The sequence below is a fragment of the Hemiscyllium ocellatum genome, chromosome 4, assembly GCF_020745735.1.
Source record: "Hemiscyllium ocellatum isolate sHemOce1 chromosome 4, sHemOce1.pat.X.cur, whole genome shotgun sequence".
Classification (NCBI taxonomy): domain Eukaryota; kingdom Metazoa; phylum Chordata; class Chondrichthyes; order Orectolobiformes; family Hemiscylliidae; genus Hemiscyllium; species Hemiscyllium ocellatum.
Window position 1 is genome coordinate 78,863,116 of NC_083404.1, and position 24,584 is coordinate 78,887,699.

The 24,584-nt window shown below is 41.9% G+C and overlaps 1 protein-coding gene across 1 annotated transcript in view; it reads right to left on the reverse strand.

The window, feature by feature from the left end:
• sntg1 (syntrophin, gamma 1) overlaps positions 1-24,584 on the reverse strand; it is a 555,024-nt gene that overhangs the window by 138,051 nt on the left and 392,389 nt on the right. The window contains exon 8 of the mRNA XM_060824345.1: positions 15,966-16,068. Coding sequence (XP_060680328.1) covers positions 15,966-16,068 — 103 coding nt within the window. The remainder of the gene's footprint in view (positions 1-15,965; positions 16,069-24,584) is intronic.

The following is a 24,584-nucleotide window of genomic DNA, read 5'->3' on the forward strand; positions in this document are numbered from 1 at the left end:
ACTCAGCTAAATAAGCAAAACATCTGGTTGGTTATAATTTTTGGGATTACATTCCTGTGGCATAATTTTCAAGGATTATTTGACCATCTGTACTGGCTTATCAAAGCATACTTACATAAAATAATCGTCCGTAAATTACATCTAAATGTACAGGTCATGCCAATTTTTATCCTTTATCTTTGTTGAACAGAGGAAAATGGAGTCAAATCCTAAATCAGACATATATAAAGAAATGGGGAACATTACCCCTCATTTATTAAGCATATTTTCATCTACTTACTGTTTTATCAAAAAGCTAGAGAGTTGTATAATATACTCCTGAGATAATTGTGGGATCATTGTGAATATCTGTGCTTTTTTAAATTACTAATAATAGTCAAGTAGCTGGCTTTAGATGCTATGAGTTGATGAAATGTAGGCTATCATGAATTACTGTGAATAGTTCCAAGTAGGGAAGCTCTGAATAATTCATTGCAGCATTCATCAGCTTTTTGGAGCATAACCCATGTCTCAATTGGTAGCATTCTTGTTGCTGAGTTAGATGATTTGGTACAAGGCTTTTATGGAGAATCTAGCCCTGTGAATTGCTCAGGCCACAGAATATTTGATTAGATTAGATTACTTACAGTGTGGAAACAGGCCCTTCAGCCCAACAAGTCCACACCGGCCCGCTGAAGCGCACCCACCCAGACCCATTCCCCTACATTTACCCCTGTACCTAACACTACGGGCAATTTAGCATGTCCAATTCACCTAACCTGCACATCTTTGGACTGTGGGAGGAAACCGGAGCACCCGGAGGAAACCCACGCAGACACAGGGTGAATGTGCAAACTCCACACAGTCTGAGGCGGGAATTGAACCCGAGTCAGGCGACTGACTGTGTGGACTTTGCACACTTGACTCCAGTGTCTACCTGCACCAGAAAAATCAGGAGCAGAAAATTTTGGGTGGAGTGAAAATTGGGCCAATCTCAGCTGAAGGAGCCTGAAGCAAAAGTTTCCTTATGATGTCTAAAGGAGCATTCCTGTTTCTCTTGATCCACGAAGAAGCCTAAAACTTGTTAAAATTACCCAGCCAAGGCCTTTTCTTATCTATGACTTTTGTTTCAAAGGTGAAGAGAGGATTAAACAGAAGTGAATATCAGGGAAGAAGCATTAAAATTTGTATCCCTGTGATTCCATTGGTTTTTAGGTTATGTGACAACATTGCAGTACTACTCCAGGTCTTAAAAAAAACTAAATCAAGGCTGACAGTCAAGTATAGCTTTGAGGAAGTGCTGTATTGTCAAAGGTGACACTGATCCCATTTGCTTGCTTCAGTAGATACAAAGGATCCCATGATACAATTTTGAAGAGGAGGACAGGAGGTTTCTATGGCTAATACTTATCCCTCAATCAATATCACAAAAGAAACATATTTTCTGCTTGTTATCACACTAGCCTCTTAGGGTGTTTGTGGGCTGTAGTGGTCAGCATGTTTTCTTTTGAACAACAGTAATAACATGTCAAAGATCCTCATTAGCTGTAATGCTCTATGTGTGGTCATGAATAATGTTATATAAATGCAATTCTTTGTTTACTTCTTCTAAGGAGTCAGTAGCTATCAGCATAACTGACAGCAATTAACAATCATACTGATGCTTTTCTGGGAATACATTGAAAACAAGGGAAAGAGTATGTCTCATTAGGAATCAAAGTAGAAATGTGCACGAGTTGCTGGTGTACATTATTGAAGTTTAAAATTATTACATGCATCTGTATTCCCTATTGAGAAAATGATGCATATTTTACGATCAGTGGAAGCGACTGTGATAAATATGAACAAAATACAATCGAGGGGGTGGAGAAAGCACGGTTTTCACAAGTTTTCAACTGGATAAAACCTCAGGCCTAGGTGAGGTGTATCCTAGACCGCAATGACATTAATTTTTAAATCCTCTCTGGGCTCATGGAGAGATGCTGAGGACTGTAGATATAGCTCATACGCTACCACCATTCAAGAATAGTGACAGAGAAAAGACAAGGAGCTACAGGCCAGTGAGGAACATCAATGATAGAGAAACTTGTGGAAAAAAATTCTGAGACACACAATTTTTCTGCACTTAGAGAGAAAAGGTTTAATCAAATAAAGTCAGAATGGCTTGTTGGTATGTTGGTATGTGATATGTCACTCCATGGACCACATTTAACAAATTTGATTGAATTTTATTTTGAGGTGGTGACTAGGTGTGGGGATGAAGATAGTGTTGTTTATAGAAACATTAAAAACAAGGAGCAGGAGTAAGCCATTTGGTCTTTCAAGCTTACTCCACGATTCAATGAATCGCTGCTCTTTCAACTCAGGACCCTATTCTCCCCATATTCTTTGATCCCTTCAACTCAAGGAACTATCTAACTCCTTATTGAAAACAGAGATTTTAGCCTCAACCACCTTCTACGGTGTAGAATTCCACAGGTTCATCACTGTCTGGACGAAGAAATTTCTCCTCATCTCAGTCCTAAGCAAAAGACTATACCCCAGATTCTGGACTTCTCTGTCATCAGGAACATTCTTCCCACATTCACCTTGTCTAGTATGTTAGAATGTTATATGTTTCTATGAGATCCCTCCTCAATCTTCTAAATTCCAATGAATATAATCCTCACCAATCCAGTCTATCTTCATATGTCAGTCTTTCCATCCCAGCAATCAGATTGGTAAACCTTGGTTGCACTTCCTCTTTAGCCAGAACATCCTTCCTCAGATAAGGAGATGAAAAGTGCACGCAAAACTCAAGGTAAGGTCTCACCAAGGCCCTGGACAACTGCAGGAAGATATCCCGGCTCCTATACTTGAAACTTTTTGCTATGAAAGCCAGTGTATCATTTGCCCTCTTCACCGCCTGCTGCACCTGCATGTTTACTTTCATGGACTGGTTTACAAGGACACTAAGGCCTTGTTGCTCCTGGCCTTTCCCAATTTATCACCATTGAGATAATAATTTGATCTCCTCTTTTTGCGACCAAATATAATCCTCACAGCCTTTAACAAGGCTGTTGGGAAGGTGTTACATGAGAAACTGTTCAAGAAGGTAGGAACCCATACATTGCAGGGCAATTTTGCAATTTGGATCCAAAACTGACTTAATGGCAGGAGACAGAGGGCACGGATTAAAATTTTAATGACTGAAAGCCTGCCTCCAGTATTGCAGGGCTTGGTGCTATGTCCTTCTTATTTGTTGCATACATTGATGAATTACACATGAATGAGGAAAGTTTATCAATAATTTCGCAGACTACGCAAGAAGTGGTGGTGTGCTAGTGTTGAGGACTATAGGAGGACGAACAAGGTAGTGAAGTTTATGATGTGTGTCAGGTCCCAGGTAGCACTGATAATCAGCAAGACTTTGATTTAGTTGTATATTGATCTTTGAAAGTATCAAGGCAATTAGATAGGGTGGTTAGGAAGGAATATGGGATACCTGACTTTATTGAGACACTGAATACAAGATCATGATGAGCTGTATAGTATGTTAGTTAGTCACAGCTGGATAATCTGCGTAGCTCTGTTTGCCATGTGTTGGGAAGGATGTGGTGTACTGGAGACGGTACAAAGGAGATTCACCAGGTTGTTGCCCACAATGGGGCAGTTCAACTACAAAGACAGACTCAGTAGGCTTCAGTTGATTTTTCCTTAGAGCAGAGAAAGCTGGAGGCAGGAGAGGCACCAGATGGGGGTCTACAAAACCTTAGGGTTATAGATAGAGTTGATACAAATAGAACTTTTGCCTTAGTAGAGGGTTCAACTAAGGAAATTACAAACATTGCCCACCATAGAAGTGTAACAGTTACAAAGATGAAACAGAGGAGAAAGCAAGGAAGGAACTGTATCAAAACGTAATTAGTGAGGGTTAGAATGCACTACAGCCTCTATTGCACCCATTGCTTCTGAAAAGCTTTGAAATTACTGATGGACCCTGCATACCCCCTCTCCCAGAACAGCTGGGTATAGCCCCAGAGAGGAATTACAAAATAGAGTCATAGAGATGTACAGCAGAGAAATAGGCCCTTCGGTCCAACTCATGCATGCCGACCAGACATCGCACCCCAATCTACTCCCAGCTGTCAGCACCCGGCCCATATCCCTCCATAGCCTTCCTATTCATATACCAATCCAGATGCCCTTTAAATGTTGCAATTGTACTAGCCTCCACCACTTTCTCCAGCAGCTCATTTCATACATGTACCCCCCTCTGCATGAAATATTTGTCCCTTGTGTCTCTTTTGTATCTTTCCCCTCTCACCCTAAACCTATGCCCTCTAATTCTGGACTCCCCCATCCCAGGGAAAATACTATGTCCATTTATTCTGTCCATGCCCCTCATGATTTTATCAGCTTCTATAAGGTCACCCCTCAGCCTCTGACGCTCCAGGGAAAACAGCCCCAGCCTGTTCAGCGTCTCCCTACAGCTCAAATCCTCCAACCCTGGCAACATCCTTGTAAATCTTTTCAGAAACCTTTCAAATTTCACAACATCTTTCCAATAGGAAGGAGACCAGAATTGCATGCAATATTCCAAGAGTGGCCTAAATGATGTCCTGTATAGCTGCAACACGACCTCCCAACTCCTGTACTCAATACTCTGACCAATAAAAGAAAGCATACCAAACACCTTCTTCACTATCTTATATATATTTGAATCTAATTTCAAGAAGCTACGAACCTGCACTCCAAGGTCTCTTTGTTCAGTAATACTCCCTAAGACCTTACCATTAAGTGTGCAAGTCCTGCTAAGATTTGCTTTCCCAAAATGTAGCACCTCGCATTTATCCAAATTAAACTCCATCTGCCACTTCTCAGCTCACTGGCCCATCTGATCAAGATCCCATTGTAATCTGACATAACCTTCTTCATTGTGTAAAAAATGAGGTCTGCAGATGCTGGAGATCACAGCTGAAAATGTGTTGCTGGTTAAAGCACAGCAGGTTAGGCAGCATCTCAAGAATAGGGAATTCGACGTTTCAAGCATAAGCCCTTCATCACCTTCTTCATTGTCCACTACACCTCTGATTTTGGTGTCATCTGCAAACTCACTAACTATACCTCTTATGCTCACATCCAAATCATTCATATAAATGACGAAAAGTAATGGACCAAGAACTGATCCTTGTGGTACTCCACTGGTTACAGCTTTCAGTCTGAAAAACAACTCTCCACCACCAACCTCTGTCTTCTACCTTTTAGCCAGTTCTGTATCCCTGTATTCCATGAGATCTTGCTAACTTGCTAACCAGTTTTTTATGGGGAACCTTGTCAAACGCCTTACTGAAGTCCATTTAGATCAGGTCTACTTCTTAGTTACTTCTTCAAAAAATTCAATCAAGTCTGTGAGACATGATTTCCTATGCACAATGTCATGTTGAGTATCTCTAATCAGTCCTTTCCTTTCCATATATATGTACATCCTGTCCCTCAGGAATCCCTCCAATAACTTGCCTACCACTGACGTCAGGCTCACTGGTCTATAGTTCCCTGGCTTGTCCTTACCACCTTTCCTCAGTACTGGCATCACGTTAGCTAACCTCCAGTATTCTGTCACCTTGCCTGCGACTATCAATGCTATAAATATCTCAGCAAGGGGCCCAGCAATCACTTCCCTAGCTTCCCACAGAGTTCTAGGGTACACCTGATCAGGTTCTGGGGATTTATCCACTTTTATGCATTTTAAGACATCCAGCACTTCCTCCTCTGTAATATGGAGATTTTTCAAGATGTCACCATCTATTTCTCTACATTTTCTATCTTGTATGTCCTTTTCCACAGTAAACACTGATACAAAATACTCACTTAGTATCTCCCCCATTTCCTGAGGCTCCGCACAAAGACCGCCTTACTGATCTTTGAGGGGCCCTATTCTCTCCCTAGTCACCCTTTTGTCCTTAATGTATTTGTAAAAAAACCCTTTGGATTCTCCTGAACCCTATTTGGCAAATCCCTCCTGATTTCCCTCTTAAGTATACTCCTACTGCCTTTATACTCTTCTAAGGATTCACTCGATCTATCCTGTCTATACCTGATATATGCTTCCTTCTTTTTCTTAACCAAACCCTCAATTTTTTTAGACTTCCAGTATTCCCTATACTTAACAGCCTTTCATTTCACTGTCACAGGAATATCCTGTCTCTGGACTCGTGTCATCTCATTTCTGAAAGCATCCCATTTTCCAGCCATCCCTGCACCTGCGAACATCTGCCCCCAATCGGTTTTTGAAAGTTCTTGCGTAAAACCATCCAAATTAGCCTTCCTCAAATTTAGAATTTCAACTTTTAGATCTGGACTATCCTTTTCCATCACTATTTTAAATCTAATAGAATTATGGTCGCTGGCCCCAAAGTGCTCCCCAACTGACACCTCAGTCACCTGCCCTGCTTTATTTCCCCAAGAGTAGGTCATGGTTTGCACCTTCTCTCATTGGTACATCCACATATTGAATCAGAAAATGTTCTTGTACACACTTAACAAATTCCTTTTCATCTAAACTCTTCACACTATGATAGTCCCAGTCGATGTTTCAAAAGTTAAAATCCCCTATCATAACCACTCTTACACATAACTGAGGCCTCCTTCCAAATTTGTTCCTCAATTTCCCACTGACTATTAGGGGACCTATAATACAATCCCAATAAGGTGGTTTCTCTTTCTTATTTCTCAGTTCCACCCAAATTCCTGGATGAATTTCCAGGGATATCCTCCCACAGTACAACTGTAATGCTATTCCTTATCAAAAACGCCACTCCCACTCCTCTCTTGCCTCCCTTTCTGTCCTTCCTGAAGCATTTGTATCCTGGAACATTAAGCTGCCAGCCCTGTCCATCCCTGAGCCACGTTTCTATAATTGCTATGATATCCCAGTCCCATGTTCCTAACCATGCCCTGAGTTCATCTGCCTTCCTTGTTAGGCCTCTTGCATTCAAATAAATGCAGATTAATTTATCAGTCCTACCTTGTTTTCTGCTTTGTCCCTGCCTGCCCTGACTGTTTGACTCTCTTCTTTTCTCAACTTTACCGGTCTCAGATTGCTCTCTTACTTCACTATGTCTCTGGGTCCCACCTTATTCGTTTAAATCCTCCCGAGCAGCTGTAACAAATTTCCCTGCCAGTATATCAGTCCCCTTCCAATTCAGGTGCAATCCATCCTTCTGGTACAGTTCACGTCTACCCCAGAAGAGATTTCAATGTTTCAAAAATGCAAATCTTTCTCCCATACAGCAACTCCTGAGCCATGTATTCATCTGTTCTATCCTCCTATTCCGGCCCTCACTAACTCATAGCACTGGGAGTAATCCAGGTATCACTACTCTCGAGGACCTCCTTTTTAAATTCCTGCCTAAATCTCTATATTCTCCCTTCAGAACATCATCCTTTCCCCTTCCTATGTCCCTCTCCCAATGGGCCCTCACCCCCTTGAGAACATTCTGCACCCTCTCTGAGATATTCTTGATCCTGGCACCAGGGAGGCAACACGCCATTCTGGTTTTTCACTGCTGGTCACAGAAAGATCTGTCTGTGCCTTGGACTAGAGAATCCCCTAACACATTTGATCTCTTGGAACCCGACATACCCCTCATTGCATTAGAGTGAGTTTCGATACCAGAAACTTGGCTGCTCGTGCTACAGTCTGCTGAGAATCCATCATCCCCTACATTTTCCAAAACACCATACTTATTTGAAATGGGGATAGCCACAGAAGACTCCTGCACTACCTGCCTACCTCTCTTACCTTTCCTGGAGTTAACCCATCTATGGTACTGTATCTACAGCGTTTCTCCCTTCCTGTAATTGCCATCCATCACATCCCTTGCTCTTGCAAATTCCTCATTGCCACTGAATGTCACTCCAACCGATCCATTCACAACCAACTGCATTTATTGCAAATACAATTCTCAGTAACATGTAAACTCTCCCAAAACTCCCACATCCAACAAGAAGAGCATATCACTCCATTAAGGGTCATTTTTGCTTCTTCCAATTTGCAGACCCAGAAAATAGTCTTAATCCTCTGCAACACACTGTTCCAGGCTAACTTAAAACCTATAGCTTATATTTTTAAGTTTAATCAAGAAACACAGCTCAGTTAAACATATAATCAACAAAGAACCAAATCTTCTCACAACTGCAGACTTACAGCAAGGCCAGACTTAAAACTGTTCATTTATTTGTTTCTGTGCTGTGACCTCTCCAAGATCAGGCGTGAATTTCACTGTTTGTTAATTTTCCCAGACGCACCTCCGATGTCTAACGACACATGAAATCAACAGCAAAGGCAGTAACTGCGTAGCTTCACCACTGTGTTTTCTTTCTCTCGTTTTCTCTCACACACTCCCTCCCTCCTGCGCTAATCTGACCATGTGCTGTCTTTGTCTGTTCCCCTCCCTTTTAAAAGTGCTGTTGTTTAGACTTTTTTCCTCCAAAGTTCCAAAACAATGCAACAGCATATGAAACACTAACTGCAGTTCCTAGAATTTGACAAAATCATCTCCAACACCTAAAATACCTAAAAAAAGGAGCAGTCTGTTACAACCAGACATTTTATCCTGTTCTCCATCTTGGATTACCCAGAATTCCCCACTTAAAAATAAAGCTTTTTTTAATCTCAAGGATCCCCCCCCCCACCAAATAAACAACACCCAATTAACAGATTACCACCACTAACCACCAGGGGCAGTATCACATTAATAAAAATCAAAAATTACAGGAAACAAGGGAGGGGAATGAACCAAAATGAAGTTTGTGGAGGAAATGATGCATCCCAGCTTGGATGGTGGAATCCACTTGGGTATACAACAAGGGGAAGAAGAGACTGGTGGAAGTCTGGACCCTCAAAGTGTAGCCATTCTATCGGAAGGGGTATATATCAACAAATAACAGGAGCAGGTAAAAAGAATAGAGCAATAATGATGGTTGACTTTAATCTTTATGTTTTTAGGTTCAATCAAGGTAGAAAGGGTAGCTGCGACAATGAATATATACAGTCCAAGAGGGATAGTTTCCTACAGCAATATGTCATGGAATCAACCAGAGAACAGACTATCTTGAAAGTGGCAATAGGCGATGATGAAGGTTTAGTAAATGGCATCAAAGCAAAATATGCCTGAAATAGCAGTGATCATAACATGATAGAATTTAATATCTAGTTTGAGTGTGAGAAACGTAGAAACAGCTGTGTTTAATTTAAATAAAGGAAATGACAAAGAAATTAAGATAGAGTTAACTAAAAAGAACTGTGCAGACAGATTTATAGGATTTGATTGATGATTGATTTGATTTATTATCACGTGTACCGAAGTACAGTAAAAAGCTTGTTTGTGAGTATCACATTACAGGCAGATCGTGGTAAGCAAAGACATCCAGATTATAGGATGAAACAAACTTGGACAGAGTAATGCTTGCAGGTTACACTGCACAGTATGTGTGCAAGGCAAGAACAACATTAACAAGATCAACATTATTCAAAGTTAGAGAGTCCATTCATCAGTCTAACAACAGTAGGGAAGAAGCTGTTCTTGAACTTGTGGGTGAGTGTGTTCAAGATTTTTCATCATCTGCCTGATGGAAGAGGTTGTAGGATAACATTACCAGGGTGGGAGGGGCCTTTGATGATGTTGGCAGCCTTTCTGAGGCAATGAGAGGTGTAATTGGAGCCCATGGATGGGAGGTTGACTTCTGTGATGGTCTGGGCTGTGCACACAACCTTCTTTAGTTTCTTACAGTCCTGGGCGGAGCAGTTGCTGTACCCCACAGTTGTGCACCCAGATAGTATGTTATCTATGGTACATCTGTAAAAGTTGATGAGGGTCATTATGAATTTGCCAAATATCCTGAGCCAATTCAGGAAGAAGAGGCATTGGTTCTGACTTCTTTACCATTGCATCTACATGGGAGGTCCAGGACAGGTTATTGGTTATCATTACTTTAAGGAACTTGGCAGTCTCAACCCTCTTAACCTCCATTCTGTTGATGTAGATGGGGGCATGTTGTCCTCCTTTCTTTCTGAAGTCAATGATCAGTTCTTTTGTCTTACTAACATTGAAAAGGATGTAATCATCATTATCATTGCACCATGGCACCAAGCCCTCTATCTCCTCTCTGTATGCTGACTCATCATTGTTGGATACCTGTCCTACCATGTTGGTATCATCAACAAATCTATAGGTGGCATTCATTCGGAATTTGTGGATGTGCAGGGAGTATAGTAGAGGGCTGGGAATGCATCCTTGGTTGGGGAGGAGGGGGCTCCAGTGTTGAGTGTTATCATGCAGCCGTTGCCTATCTTCCAAGTTGTAGAGGGGAGAGCTGAGACCTACATCTTGGTGTCTTCAGATCAGTCTGGAGGAGATTATGGTGTTTAACATAGAGCAGGAGTCTGTCATGGGTATTCTTGTTGTCCAGATGTTCCAGGGATGAGTGTAGGGCTAGAGAAATAGCATCCGCTGTGGACCTGTTATGTCAGTAGTCAGACTGCAGAGGATCAAGGCAGGCTGGGAAACTAGAGTTAATGTGGGCCATGACCAGCCTCTCAAAGCAGTTAATGATTACCAAGGTCATGATGGTAGTCATTAAGACATGTTGCATGTGCTTTCTTTAGTATTGAGATGATGGTGGCCTTCTTGAAGCAGGTGGGAAGTTCAGCTTGTAGGACAGAGAGTTTGAAGATGCCAGTGAATACTTCTGCCAGCTGACCTGCACAGGATCTAAGTGCATGGCCAGGGACTCTGTCTGGGCCTGTTGCCTCCCTTGGGTTGACTCTCAGAAAAAACAATCTGACATCTGCAGTGGTGACTGAGAATCAGGTGTGTCCAGGGCTGTTGGGCCAGGTGACACCGTGTTGCTGACATTCTGCTCAAACCAAGTAGAGAAAGCATTAAACATATTGAGGAGGGCATGAAGCATTTTGTATCCTGTTATGTTGTTTAGACCTTTCCACAGGCTGTGGGAGTCCTTATGGTTGGTTTGATCCTCTAACTTGGTGTGATACTGCCTTTTAGCATCTCTGATGGCTTTGCGGAGGTCATATTTGGATTTTGTGTATAGGTCTAAGTCATCTGATTTGAATTCTATACACCTGGTCTTCAGTGGGCAGTGGATTTTCCACTTCATTCAAGGTTTCTGGTTGAGGAATACCTGCATTGACCTCTTTGGCATGCAGTCTCCATGCATTTGCTAGTGAGCTCCATGATGATGGCGAAATACACCTCCAGATGTTCCACTGAGTATCTGAATACAATGCAGTCCACCAATTCCAAGCAGTCCCAGAGATGCTCTTCCACTGCCTCGGACCAGCACTCTGTTGCTTTCTGTGAAGGACCTTCCTATTTCAGCTTCTGTTTGTAGGCTGGAAAGAGGAACATAGTGCTGTGATCTGATTTTTCAACATGTGGATGGGGGAATGGAGAGGTAGGCATCTTTGATGGTTGTACAGTTGTGATCCAGGATGTTCGATCCTTTAGTGGGGTAGGAGACGTGTTGGTGGCATTTTGGCAGCTCCCTCTTGGGGTTGGCCTGGTTGAAGTTGGTGGCCATCATGAATAAGGTCTCTAGGAATTCTGTCTCCACAGTATTTGTGGCAGTGTAAATTTCATCCAGGGCATTCTTCACATCCATCTGGGCGGTATGTAAACTGCTGTCAGAATGGCGGAGGTGAACTCACGCGGCAGGTAATAGGGATGATATTTCACTGTAAGGTATTCTAGGCCCAGGGAGCAGAGGGTCTGAGCACCAGTAAGTGTTAATTAGGAAGCATACCCCTCTGCCCTTTGCCTTACCTGAGGACGTCATGTGGTCCATGCGATGTGTGGAGAATCAGCTTTCAAGGCACAGTCAGGTATGGCAGGAGTGAGCAATGTCTCTGTGAAACATGGCACAGTTGCTCTGACAGTAAGCATGTAATGGCAGGCATTTAAGGAGGTAATTCATGACTCATAGCAAACATATACTCTAGTCAGGAAAAAACATTGCAAGAGAGGCTAACCAAGGAAGTTAAGAACAGTATAATGTTGGAAAACAAATTTCAGAATCCAGCAAAGGAGGTTTACAAAGATAATAAAGATAAAATGAAATATGAGGGAAACTGGCAAGGAAAGTAAAACTGACAATAAGAATTTCTTCCAATTTTGTAAAAAGAGGAAGGAAGAGTTCAAAGTGAACATAGGCCCCTTTAAAAATGAATCTTCAGAGATAGTTATGAGGAACAAGGGAACAGAAAAGGAGTTGAACCAATGTTTTGCATGAGTCTTCACAGAGGAGGATACTTCAAACATCCCATTAACACAAAAGAATATGGGAGTGGAATTAAACACCATCACCATCAGTAAAGTAGCATTGGACAAGCCAATGGCACTAAAGGCAGATAAGTTCCCAGGCCCTGATGGCTTGCATCCTAGGATCCTAAAAGAGATAGCTACAATTTTGGGGGATGCATTAGTTGTAATTTTTTTTAAAATCCATGCATTCTGGAGAAGTACGGGAGAATTGGACACCCTTTTCAAAAAGGGGAGGGAAGCAAAAATTGGATAACTCTAGGCTGATTATCCTAACATCTGTTGTTGGAAAAAATATTGGAATCAATTATTAAGGAAGTAATATCAGAACATTTGGAAAATCATCTAATCATGCAGAGTCCGCATGATTTCATGAAAGGGACGTCGTGTCTGATTAATTTATTAGAGTTTTTGAGGAAGTCTCAACCAGAGTGGATTGGGGGAACCGTAGATGCTTTGTATTTGGTCTTTCAGAAGGATTTCAACAAAGTACCTCACAAAAAGTTAAAATCATAAGAGTCCAAGGTGTTCCAGATAAAATACTGGCGTGGATAGAGAATTGGCTAATGGGCAGGAAACTGCAAGTGGGAATAAGCTGTTGTTTTACAGGTTGGCAACTTGTAACCAGTGGGGTTCCACAGGGATCAATGCAAGGACCACAAACATATATTTATGATATAGATGAATAAATTGGAGGAAGAACACAAATGAACTGCAGCAAGATTTGCAGACAACACAAATATAGGTGAACCACATGTTCTGAGAGGGATACAAACAGTTTACGGGGAGACATTGATAAGTTAAGCAAGTGGACAAAAAGTTGACAAAATGGAGTAGAATGTGGGACCATGTGAAGTTATTCATTTTAGAAGGGAGAATAAAAGAACAGAGTATTATTTAAATAGAGAAAGGGTCTTGGGGATACTTGTGCACAAAACAGAGAAAGCTAGCACACAAGTGCAGCAGGTAGTCAGGAAAGCAAATGATAATTTGGCGCTTATTTCAAGGAGGTGATAGTATAAGAGCACAGAAATCTTACTGTAACTGTACAAGGTGCTGGTGAGGCCATATCTGGAGTAATGTCCGCAATTTTCATCCCTTTATTTAAGGAAAGATATAATTCCATTATGAGCATTTCAAAGAAGGTTCACTAGAATGATCTCTGGTATGAAGGGACTGTATTATGAGCAAAGGCTAAACTAGTTGGGACTCCACTCACTGGAGTTCAGAAGAATGAAAGGTGAACTCCTGATATATTATGACTTATTGTTCCTAATTTGTGGCAGGACTTATGGTTCAATTTGTCTGTAGCCATATCACCTAGACAGAAAGACTTATTTGCTTAGTAATTCAATTAAAGCAGTGGTCATGAGAGTAATTTTAATCCTCAGGTTAAGTAGGTTGTGTCAGACGGGAACACAGAAGTAAAATATTTCAAATACACTTGGAACCTGCATATTTCAGGTTTTGCTTGTTGCAAAACACAGCATGAGAGGGCGGGTTAACTATCAGGAAGTAGATGCGTTGTTTAAACTTTTGACGGAAGCATAAGGATCTCTCAGATGAATCTTTTTCTTAGTACTCCTTGCAGACAATCAGAGACAGGAGTGTTTTCTCGAAGTCCAACAAGCAAACCACACCCCCTCAAACCCCACCACTTTAATTTATTTCAAGCCCATTTTGAGTTTTCTTCTGCTAAGTCATCCTCTCCCATCACAATTGCTCATAGCCCAAACCAAGATCTATCTGTTCCTCATGATTCCTTGCTTAAATAATCTGCTCCTCGGCTGAAGTATTCTTCATCAGCCTTCTGTATCTGACCAGCAAGCAAGTCTACCTGGACCATCTCTGCAACCTCCCTCCCCTTCCTGGACCTCTCCATCACCACCTCTGGCAACTGACTAACCACAGACATATACTACAAGTCCACTGACCCCCACAGCTACCTAGACTACACCTCCTCCCACCCTACTTCCTGTAATAACACAATTCCCAATTCCTCCACCTCCGTCGCATCTGTTTCCAGGATGACCAATTGTACCTCAAAAAGTGCCAGATAGCCTCCTTCTTCCATGATTGCAACTTCTCTTCCCATGTAGTTGACGATGCCCTCCAGCACATCTCCTCCAATTCACACACCACCGTCCTAGAACCCCACCACCACCCCGCCCCCAACGCAACAAGGAAAGGACCCCCCCTCACCCATCCTCACTTCCACCGCACCAACCTCCGCACACAAGGCATCATTCTCTGTCACTTCCGCCACCACCAAATGGACCCCACCACCAGAGATATATTTTCCTCCCCACCCCTATCCAAAAAGATCATTCCCTCCACAACTCTCTCATCAGGTCCACACCCCCCATCTGCCACACCCCACTCCTGCAACTTTCCTTGCCACCGTAGGAAGTGCATCCATCAGAAATTTACCTGCATCTATACAAATGTCATCTACAGCATCCATTGCACCCAGTGTGGTCTCCTCTACATTGGAATGCCTTCTTGTGGATCATTTCAGAGAACATCTCTGGGACACTCGTACCCACCAACCCCACCGGCTCATGGCTGAACACTTCAACTCCCCCTCCCACTTCGTCAAGGACATGCAGGTCCTGTGCCTCCTCCACCGCCAATCATTTACTACCTGACGCCTGGAGGAGCAAGTCGTCATATTCCGCCTTAGGACCCTGCAACCACATGGGATAAATGAGGATTTCAACAGCTTCCTCATTCCCCTGCTCTCCCCCATTATCCCAAGCTTCCAACTCGGCACTACCCTTCAGACACGTCCATCACTGCCCACTCTGACATATCACCTTCTCACTCACCTTCATCCACTTATCACTTTCCCAGCTACCTCCTTCCAACCAACACCCGCCAACCCCCACACACCCCCTCCACACCCCCCTCCCCCATTTATCTCTCAGCCCTGACCCACAAGCCTCATTCCTGATAAAGAGCTTATGCCCGAGAAGTTGACTCTCCTGCTCCTCGGATGCTACCTGACCTGCTGTGCTTTTCCAGCACTACACTCTTGACAGTAAGCAACTCTGTCAATCATACTGACTGTTGGCTGGAAACAATGAAATGTCCTGCACAGAGCTGGCATTCGGAGAAAGATGCATTTCAGACTTTCCAATGCCTCCAAACTGCTCCCTTCCCCTCAATTCTGAAACCTTGTCCATATCATTATCAGGGCCCATACATCTGAAAAAGAAGGATTAGGATCTCTCTGGTTTGATGATCTCGTCAGACTGTTGAATTCAACTGACTTGCATCCAAACAAGCTCAACTGTTTTAAAACCTAATTTGTTTTTTAAGCGCCATGTACATTTTTAGTTTGTAGAAGTCAGTTAACTTCAATTCTGGATTCATTCGTCTTGAATATGGAAGATTTTATATCACCTCAAAAGACCATGACTTATTAAATCATGTAAATTTTGACGTAAACCCAGTGTTGAAGCAAAAGACGGGTGTAGACTTTTACAAATCACATAGTGATTAACTCAAGCTCACCTTCTGTACAATCTGAATTATTAAACACTTAGAAGATGTATGAATTGAAATGACACAAACAATATGTAAGCAACAACAGTGGTGTTTATCCAGCAATGACAGTAGTGTTTATCCAGTCCAATTCCAAGTATAAATAGGTTTTATGCTTACATGTGCAGTCTTCATACAAAGGGAGTTTCAGGAAGGCAGGTGCTCTCTTTAAAAATGAAACTGTGAGAGTTACTTCTTCCCCAGCATTACGCAGAACTTGAACCTGTCGTTCATTACAAAGCATAGGTAAAGGCAAGACTATTTATTTTGTTTAACCAGTAGCCAAAACTGACTTCTTTTAAAAAAAGAAATTGTAATATTATCAACATAAACATTCAAATCTAAGATGCTTTGAGTGAAAACAACCAAAAATATAAAAATTCATTTTTCAAGCATTTGATTTTTCCCTAGAAGAAAGGACCATTGAGCACATCTTACTGGTTCTGCTGACTGCAAAGAAGGGAGACAGATGGAGTGAATAGAATGATTTGCAAAATACTAATACATATAGAGCGGTCAACAATGTGTTAGTACTAGGAGCATCTTTTTTGATCCTCAAATGTGATACACACACTGAAACACACAATTATAAAGACGTGTGATCATTGTAAAAATGATGGACACTAGAAACGAATATCAAACTAAAATAAATGATTGCAGCTTCTCTTGAATAGCATTTGCAAGTCTCTTCTGGTGGGAAAGAGGGCAAGATGACAGTTTGCCATCAGTATGTTCGACTTATACTCAAAATGACATGCTGAGCAGAAATGGAAAAAGATCAAAGACTAAAAATGAAGTAACCACTGAAAAGAAGCATTGGCATCACAATGCATGATTGACCAGTTCAAAGAAATGCTGGCACACTTCATACTTGCTGCTGCTTTAAGTGGTTGTGTGACTGATCAGTGGGCCCAATGTTGTACCAGGCTGGCATCACTTAAAGCCTGTGGCACTATGCAAAGCCAACCTGCACTCTTTAAAATTGGTGAATTCTGGCTGTAATGTCGACTGGAAGTTAAAGCAGAAAAAGGTCTGGTTTACCGAAAAGGAAGGTAGCACAGTATGGCTGACAGCAAACTCCCAAATTTTCAAATAATACCATAAAATTCTGAGAATAAGAGTAGGTCATTCAGACCCTCGAGCCTGCTCTGCCTCTCAACAAGATTATGGCTGGTCTTACACTCCTTACATCCATTTTCCTGTCCTTTCCCCATAATCTTTGCATTCCTTACTTATCAATAATCTATCTATCTCAGCCTTCAGCATACACAAGAAGTCTGCCCCCAAACCTCTCTGCGGCAAGAAGCTCCAAAGACTCTCAACTCTCCAAAAGAAGAAATTCCTCCTCGTCTTAGTCTTTAATTTGCCCCCCTTTATTTTGAGACTTTTGCCCTCTGATCCCAGACTCTCCCACACCAGGAAAAAATCTTTTTAGTATTTACTCTGTCAAGTCCTTTAAGTATCGTATATAGTTTCAATCTCTTCTAAACTCCAGTGAGTAGACTCCCACATTTGTTCAATTTTTGCTAATAATACCTCTGGACCAAAAATCATTCAAGTAGACCTTATCCAATGAAGCGATATCTTTCCTTAAATAAGGGGACAAAATTGCTCACAGTATTCCAACTGTGATCTCATTAGCACCTTGTACAGTACCAGTAAGACTTCCGTACTCTTAATCACCAACTGCTTGAAATTAAGGCCAAATTTCCATAAGTCTTCTTGGCTACCTGCCACATCTGTGTCCTAGCTTTCTACGTTCTGTGCACATGTACCCCAAGTCCCTTTCTGACGTAGCATGTGAGGACCTGGTGCTGAAGATGACAGGAGACAATAAGTCTTGTATCCATACTGGTGAGAATGCCTCCAGACAATTGCTTAGAAAGGAACAGGAGTGAATTGTCACCTCTCTTCCTCCTTCTCCCCAGAGAGAAAAGTCCAAGCTTAGTGAACCTCTCTTCATAAGACAAGTCCTCCAGCCCAGGCAGCATCCTGGTATACCTTCTTTGCACTCTCTCCAAAGCCTCTGTATCTTTCTTATAATAGGGAGACCAGAACTGGACACAAAATTCCAAGTCTGGTCTCACCAGGGACTTGTAGAGCTTTAGCAAAACCTCGCAGCTCTTAAACTTGATCCCCCTGTTAATGAAAGCCAAAACACCATATGCTTTCTTAATAACCCTATCCACTTGGTGGCAACTTTGAGGGATCTATGTACTTGAACACCAAGATCCCTCTGTTCCTCAACACTACCAAGAATCCTGTCTTTAATCCTTTTTCAGCATTCAAATTTGACCTTTCAAAAAAAATCACTTCGCATTTATCCAGATTGAACTGCATCTGCCATTTCTCATCCAGGTCTGCATTCTGTCTATGTCATACTGCAGCCTGCAATAGCCCTCAATACTGTCAATGGCACCTCAAATCTTTGTGTCGTCTGTAAATTTACTAACCCACCCCTCAATCTCCTCATCCAAGTCATTTATAAAAACCATAAAGAGCAGAGCCCAAGAACAGAGCCCTGTTGGATAACACTCAACACTGACCTCCAAGCAGAATACTTTCCATCTACAACCATCATCTGCTTTCTGTCAACCAACTAATTCTGAATCCAATTAGTTAAATCTCCCCGTATCCCATATCTCCTGACTTTATGAATGAGCCTACCATGCTGGATGTCTTGAAATGCATAAAAGTGGATAAATCCTCAGAACCTGATCAGGTGTACCCTAGAACTCTATGGGAAACCCAGGAAGTGATTGCTGGTCCCCTTGCTGAGATACTTGTATCATCGCTAGTCAGAGGTGAGGTGCTGGAAGACTAGAGATTGGCTAACCTGGTGCCACTGTTTAAGAAGGTGGTAAGGACAAGCCAGGGAACTATAGACAAGTTAGCCAAACATCGATGGTGGGCAAGTTGTTGGAGTGAATCCTGAGGGACAGAATGTACATGTTTTTGGAAAGGCAAGGACTGATTAGGGAGCTATTCCTGAAGAAGGGCTCATGCCCGAAACATCGATTCTCCTGCTCCTTGGATGCTGCCTGACCTGCTGCCCTTTTCCAACAACACATTTTCAGCTCTGATCTCCAGCATCTGCAGTCCTCACTTTCTCCCTGATTAGGGATATTCAACATGGCTTGTGTGTGGGAAATCATGTCTCACGTACTTGGTTGAGTTTTTTGAAGAAATAACAAAGAGGATTGATGAGGGCAGAATGGTATACATGATCTATATGGACTTCAGTAAGGCATTCAACAAGATTTCCCATGGGAGACTGGTTAGCAAGGTTAGACCTCATGGAATACAGGGAGAACTAGCCTTTTGGATACAGAAGGGCGGCACGGTGGCACAGTGGTTAGCACTGCTGCCTCACAGCGCCAGAGACCTGGGTTTCAATTCCCAACTCAGGCGACTGACTGTGTGGAGTTTGTACATTCTCCCTGTGTCTGCGTGGGTTTCCTCCGGGTGCTCCAGTTTCCTCCCACAGTCCAAAGATGTGCGGGTCAGGTGAATTGGCCATGCTAAATTGCCCGTAGTGTTAGGTAAGGGGTAAATGTAGGGGTATGGGTGGGTTGCGCTTTGGCGGGTCGGTATGGACTTGTTGGGCTGAAGGGCCTGTTTCCACATTGTAAGTAATCTAATCTAAAAAAAAGAACTGGCTTCAAAAGTAGAAGACAGAGGGTGGAGGTGGAGATTTGTTTTTCAGACTGGAGACCTGTGACCCATGGAGTGCCATAAAGGTCGGTGCTGGATCCACCACTTTTTGTCACTTTTATATAAATGATTTGGATGTGAGCATAAGAGGTATAGTTAGTAAGTTTGCAAATGACACCAAAATTTGAGGTGTAGTGGACGGCGAAGAAGGTTACCTCAGAGAACAACGGAATCTTAATCAGGTGGGTCAATGGACTGAGGAGTGGCAGATGGAGTTTAATTTAGATAAATGCGAGGGGATGCATTTTGGTAAAGCAAATCTTTGCGGGACTTGTACGCTTAGAGGTAAGTTCCTAGGGAGTGTCACTGATCAAAGAGACCTTGGAGTGCAGGTTCATAGCTCCTTGAAAGTGAAGTCATAGGTAGATAGGATAGTGAAGAAGTTGTTTGGTATGCTTTCTTTTATTGGTCAGAGTATTGAGTATAGGAGTTAGGAGGTCATGTTGCGGCTGTACAGGAAATAGTTAGGCCATTTTTGGAATACTGTGTGCAATTCTGGGCTCTTTCCTATTGGAAAGCTGTTGTGAAACTTGAAAGAATTCAGAAAATATTTACAAGGATGTTGCCAGGGTTGGAGGATTTGAGTTATTGGGAGAGGCTGAATAGGTTGGGGTCATATTCCCTGGAGCGTCGGAGGCTGAGGGGTGACCTTATGGAGGTTTATGAAATCACGAGGGGTATGGATAGGGTAAATAGACAAGGTCTTTTCTCTGGGCTGGCGGAGTCCAGAGCTATGTAAATAATAAAAAGTAGCAGACCCAGTACCGATTCTTGTAGCATTCCACTGGTCACAGACCTCCAGTCTGAAAAACAACCCTCCACCGCAACCCTCTGTCTTCTACCTTCGAGCCAGTTCTGTATCCAAAAGGCTAGTTCTCCTTGTACTCCATGAGATCTAACCTTGCTAACCAGTCATCCATGGGGAACCTTTCCAATATGTGTAAATTCTGTCCCTCAGAATTTGCTGTTCTTCACGTTCTGCTGAACTTTGTGCAGTCTTAAGCAAATATCCATTCTTCTAACTGTATGAGTGAAGGTCATTGATATTGGGCTGTGGACACTATGCTGAGGAACTCTTGCAGACATATTCAGGATCTAACCATTTTTTAGTAAAATTCCTCCGAAGTAACACTGCAAGTATATAAGAAGAAATTTGGGTAATACATATCTTTTTAAGAAGTGACTACTGTGAAAAGGATATGTAAAATTAATAGTTCTTAAGTAGCCTATGTTGAAACAACATTGCAGCCCACAGGTAATTGAGACTAACACCAAGCATGCACCCAAATATTATTCAGGTATATTTGTATAATTAATCTTGAGGCATAATTAACATATTATGCTTTCTAGTTAGGATTCAAGTGCATAGCATTATGCCCTCCTCACAGTCCAAATTTCAGATTATAACATCAAGTGAGATCCAAATGGAAGCTGATTCTCTAACAGAATTGCTGCGCTGTATTTGAAGTTATGCAGCTGCCTGTGATAATAGTAATCCATCTCAATGCAAAACTAATGTTCTAAAGCTAAGTGATATTACTAACAACTGTGTTAATGTGTATTGGTGACATTCCTACAGTTGCTATGTTAATTAGAGTCATACAGATGTACAGCACAGAGACAGACCCTTTGGCCCAACTCATCCATGCCAACCAGATATCCAAATCTAACCTAGTCCAATTTGCCAGCACTTGGCCCATAATCATCAAAACACTTTCTATTCATATACTCAACCAGATGCCTTCTAAATGTTGTAATTTTTCCAGCCTCCACCATTTTGTCTGACAGTTCATTCCATACATGCACCGCCCTCTGCATGAAAAGGTTGCCCTTTAGGTCCCTTCTAAATCTTTCTCCTCTCACCTTAAACTGATGTCCTCTAGTTCTGGACCTTGTCTATTTACCCTATTCCATGCCCCTCATGATTTTATAAACATATTTAAGGTCACCCCTCAGCCTCTAATGCTCCAGAGAATACAGCCCCAGCCTATTCAGCCTCTCCTAATAGGTCAAAACCTCCAACCCTGGCAATATCCTAGTAAATCTTTTCTGAATCCTTTCAAGTTTAATAACATCCTTTCTATGGGAGGGAGACCAGAATTGTACGCAATATTCCAAAAGTGGCTTAACTAATGTCCTATACAGACTTCAAAATGACCTCCCAATTCCTGTACTCAGTATTCTGACCAATAAAAGAAAGCATAGCAAATGCTTTCTTCACTATCCTATCTACCTGCGACTCCACTTTCAAGGAACTATGAACCTGCACTCCAAGGTCTCTTTGTTCAGCAACACTCCCCAGGACCTTACCATTAAGTGTATAAGTCCTGCCTTGATTTGTAACACCTCACATTTATCTAAATTAAAATCCATCTGCCTCACCTCGACCCATTGACCCATCGACCCATCTGATCTAAGGTCTGGTTGCACTCTGAGATAACCTTCTTCACTGTCCACTACACCTCCAATTCTGGTGTCATCTGCAAACTTACTAACTATACCTCCTCCTAGGTTCACATCCCAATCATATATATAAATAATGAAAAGCAGTGGACCCTGCACCAATCGTTAATGGCACACTGCTGTATCCAAATAGCTAGTTCTCTCTCTATTCTATGTGGACTAATCTTGCGAACCTTGACGAGTGCCTTTCTGAAGTCCATATAGATCACGTCCACTGCTCTTCCCTCATCAGTCCTCTTTGTTACTTCTTCAAAAACCTCAATTAAGTTTGTGAGACATGATTTCCCACTCATAAAGCCATGTTGAGTACCCATAATCAATTCTTGCCTTGCGAAATTCATGTAAACCCTGTCCCTCAGGATTCTTTTGTAAAACAGTGAAGAGAACAACTTGCTACTGCATCCATTAATAGCAGCCTAGACTTTTCATGGCAGTAGGAGTTGCAGTTAAGGTTGACAGCACTTCACTGCCATTTACTATCATCACATCATAGAATCCCTATGTGGAAGCACGCTATTCAGCCCAACAAGTACATACTGACCCTCCAAAGAGTAACCTGCCTATACCCATTGCCCTACCCTATTACTCTACATTTACCATTGACTAATGCACTTAACCTAAACATCCCTGAACACTTTGGGCAACTTAGCATGACCAAATCACCAAACCTGCACATCTTTGGACTGTGGGAGGAAACCGGAGCACCCGAAAGAAACCACACAGACACGGGGAGAATGTGTAAACTCCACAGAGACAGTCGCCCAAGGTCCCTGGTGCTGTGAGGCAGAAATGCTAACCACTGAGCCACTGTGCCACCAAACTAACTGAAACAAGCCATAATTTGAGGGTGTCAAGGTTGTGCAGATTAAGTTGTTGTCCCTTACTCAGGGTTCAGGTACAGGCTGATCCCTGGGAATCAACAATTTCTGAAATTAGCTACATCTCTGCTACATCACTAGCAAAAAATCCAAAAAACTGTTTTCTCAGTCGTGTGACAGCAATTTAAAATTTAATGAACTGACCCTGAATTATGTTTTTTTTAAATAATACAAGTTTATTAAATTATTAAGTTAATTTTTGAATAATATTTTTAACAATTTTTTTCAGAATATCTTAATTTTTACCTGGACCCCATGTTGATGGCCTAATTGGCAATTCTGACGGTCTCTGAAATGCTTCTGCGATTCTAAACTGTGTCAAAACGCTGAGCTTTGTGCATTGGCCATTCTTAGAACTCAGTCAACTATTGGTAATGAGCCTATCTAGAGAAGCTATATGTTGAATTGAATTAGATTTACTGTCATATGTACTCACATGAGTACAGTGAAACGTTTACAAGTCGTCACTTACGACGCCATCTTAGGGACAAAGTTGCCTAGGTACGGAAACTTAGTTACAAAGCAGAAAATAAGGAAAACAAAGTTAAAATGTTAAACATTACAGTCCTTCTTATTAATAGGTAGAAAAACACAATAAAGTTAAGAGTTCAACACACAGTCCCTCAGCACCTAGCCATGTGGAAATAACCAGAAATGTTTTTCCATATTGCCTGATCATGATTTCTTCATTCAGTTCTAAGAATAGCTTCTGGTCTAAGCTGATCTACATCTGATTATAGGAAGTGTTAGCTTGCATTAATTGCAATTATAATAAATTTATTATTTCTTGTGATGTAGGTTTTTAATGGCTGTTTGTTTATTTGGACAAGATTAAGAAGTACGAAAGTTGTTGACTGACATTTTTGTGAGATTAGTTGTTATCTTTAAATGGAGAATTTCAGTACCTCTTTGCTCAGTGCGCCCAATTCAGGAGCATTTCAAAGCTATGTCAGACTTACCAATGGCTCATTGTTCTGTAGATAGTGAATACTGAGAGAACAAATATGTAGGATGTATAGGGGTGTGAAAAGACATATGGTTAACAAACTGTGGCACGCCTTCTAACCAGTCTGCCTTAGCACCTGCTGCACTTCACTGCAGTCATAGAGTCATAAAGCACAGGAGAGGTCCTTTGGCCCATCAAGTCTGTGTTGAACTATCCACACCAATCCCATTTTCCAGAACTTGGCCTATTGTCTTGAATATTATGACATTTCAAATGCTCACCCATGTACTTTTTAAAGATTGCGAAGTTTCCCAACTCAACTACCTCCCGGGTGGTGCATTCCAGGTGAAGGAAATATTTCCTAAATCCTTTCTAAAGCTCCTGCCCTGCTTCTTATAATTATGCTCCCTTGGTATTGACTCTTCAATGAAGAGAAACAACTGCCTCCTACCTATTGTCTATTCCTATTGTAATCTTATACATTTCAATCAGGTCTCCCCTCATCACTCTCTGCTCTAAAGAAAACAACTGAGCTTATCCAGCCTTTCTTCATAGCTAAACTGCTCCATCTTTGGCAATATTCTAGTGGATCTTCTCCGCATCCCCTCCACTGCAACCACACCCTTCCTATTGTGAGGTGACCAACACAGTACTGTACATAGTGTTTCAGCTGTGGCCTAATAAAATTGTTTGTTTTTTACAGTCCCAACATAATCTTTCTGCTCTTATAATCTATGC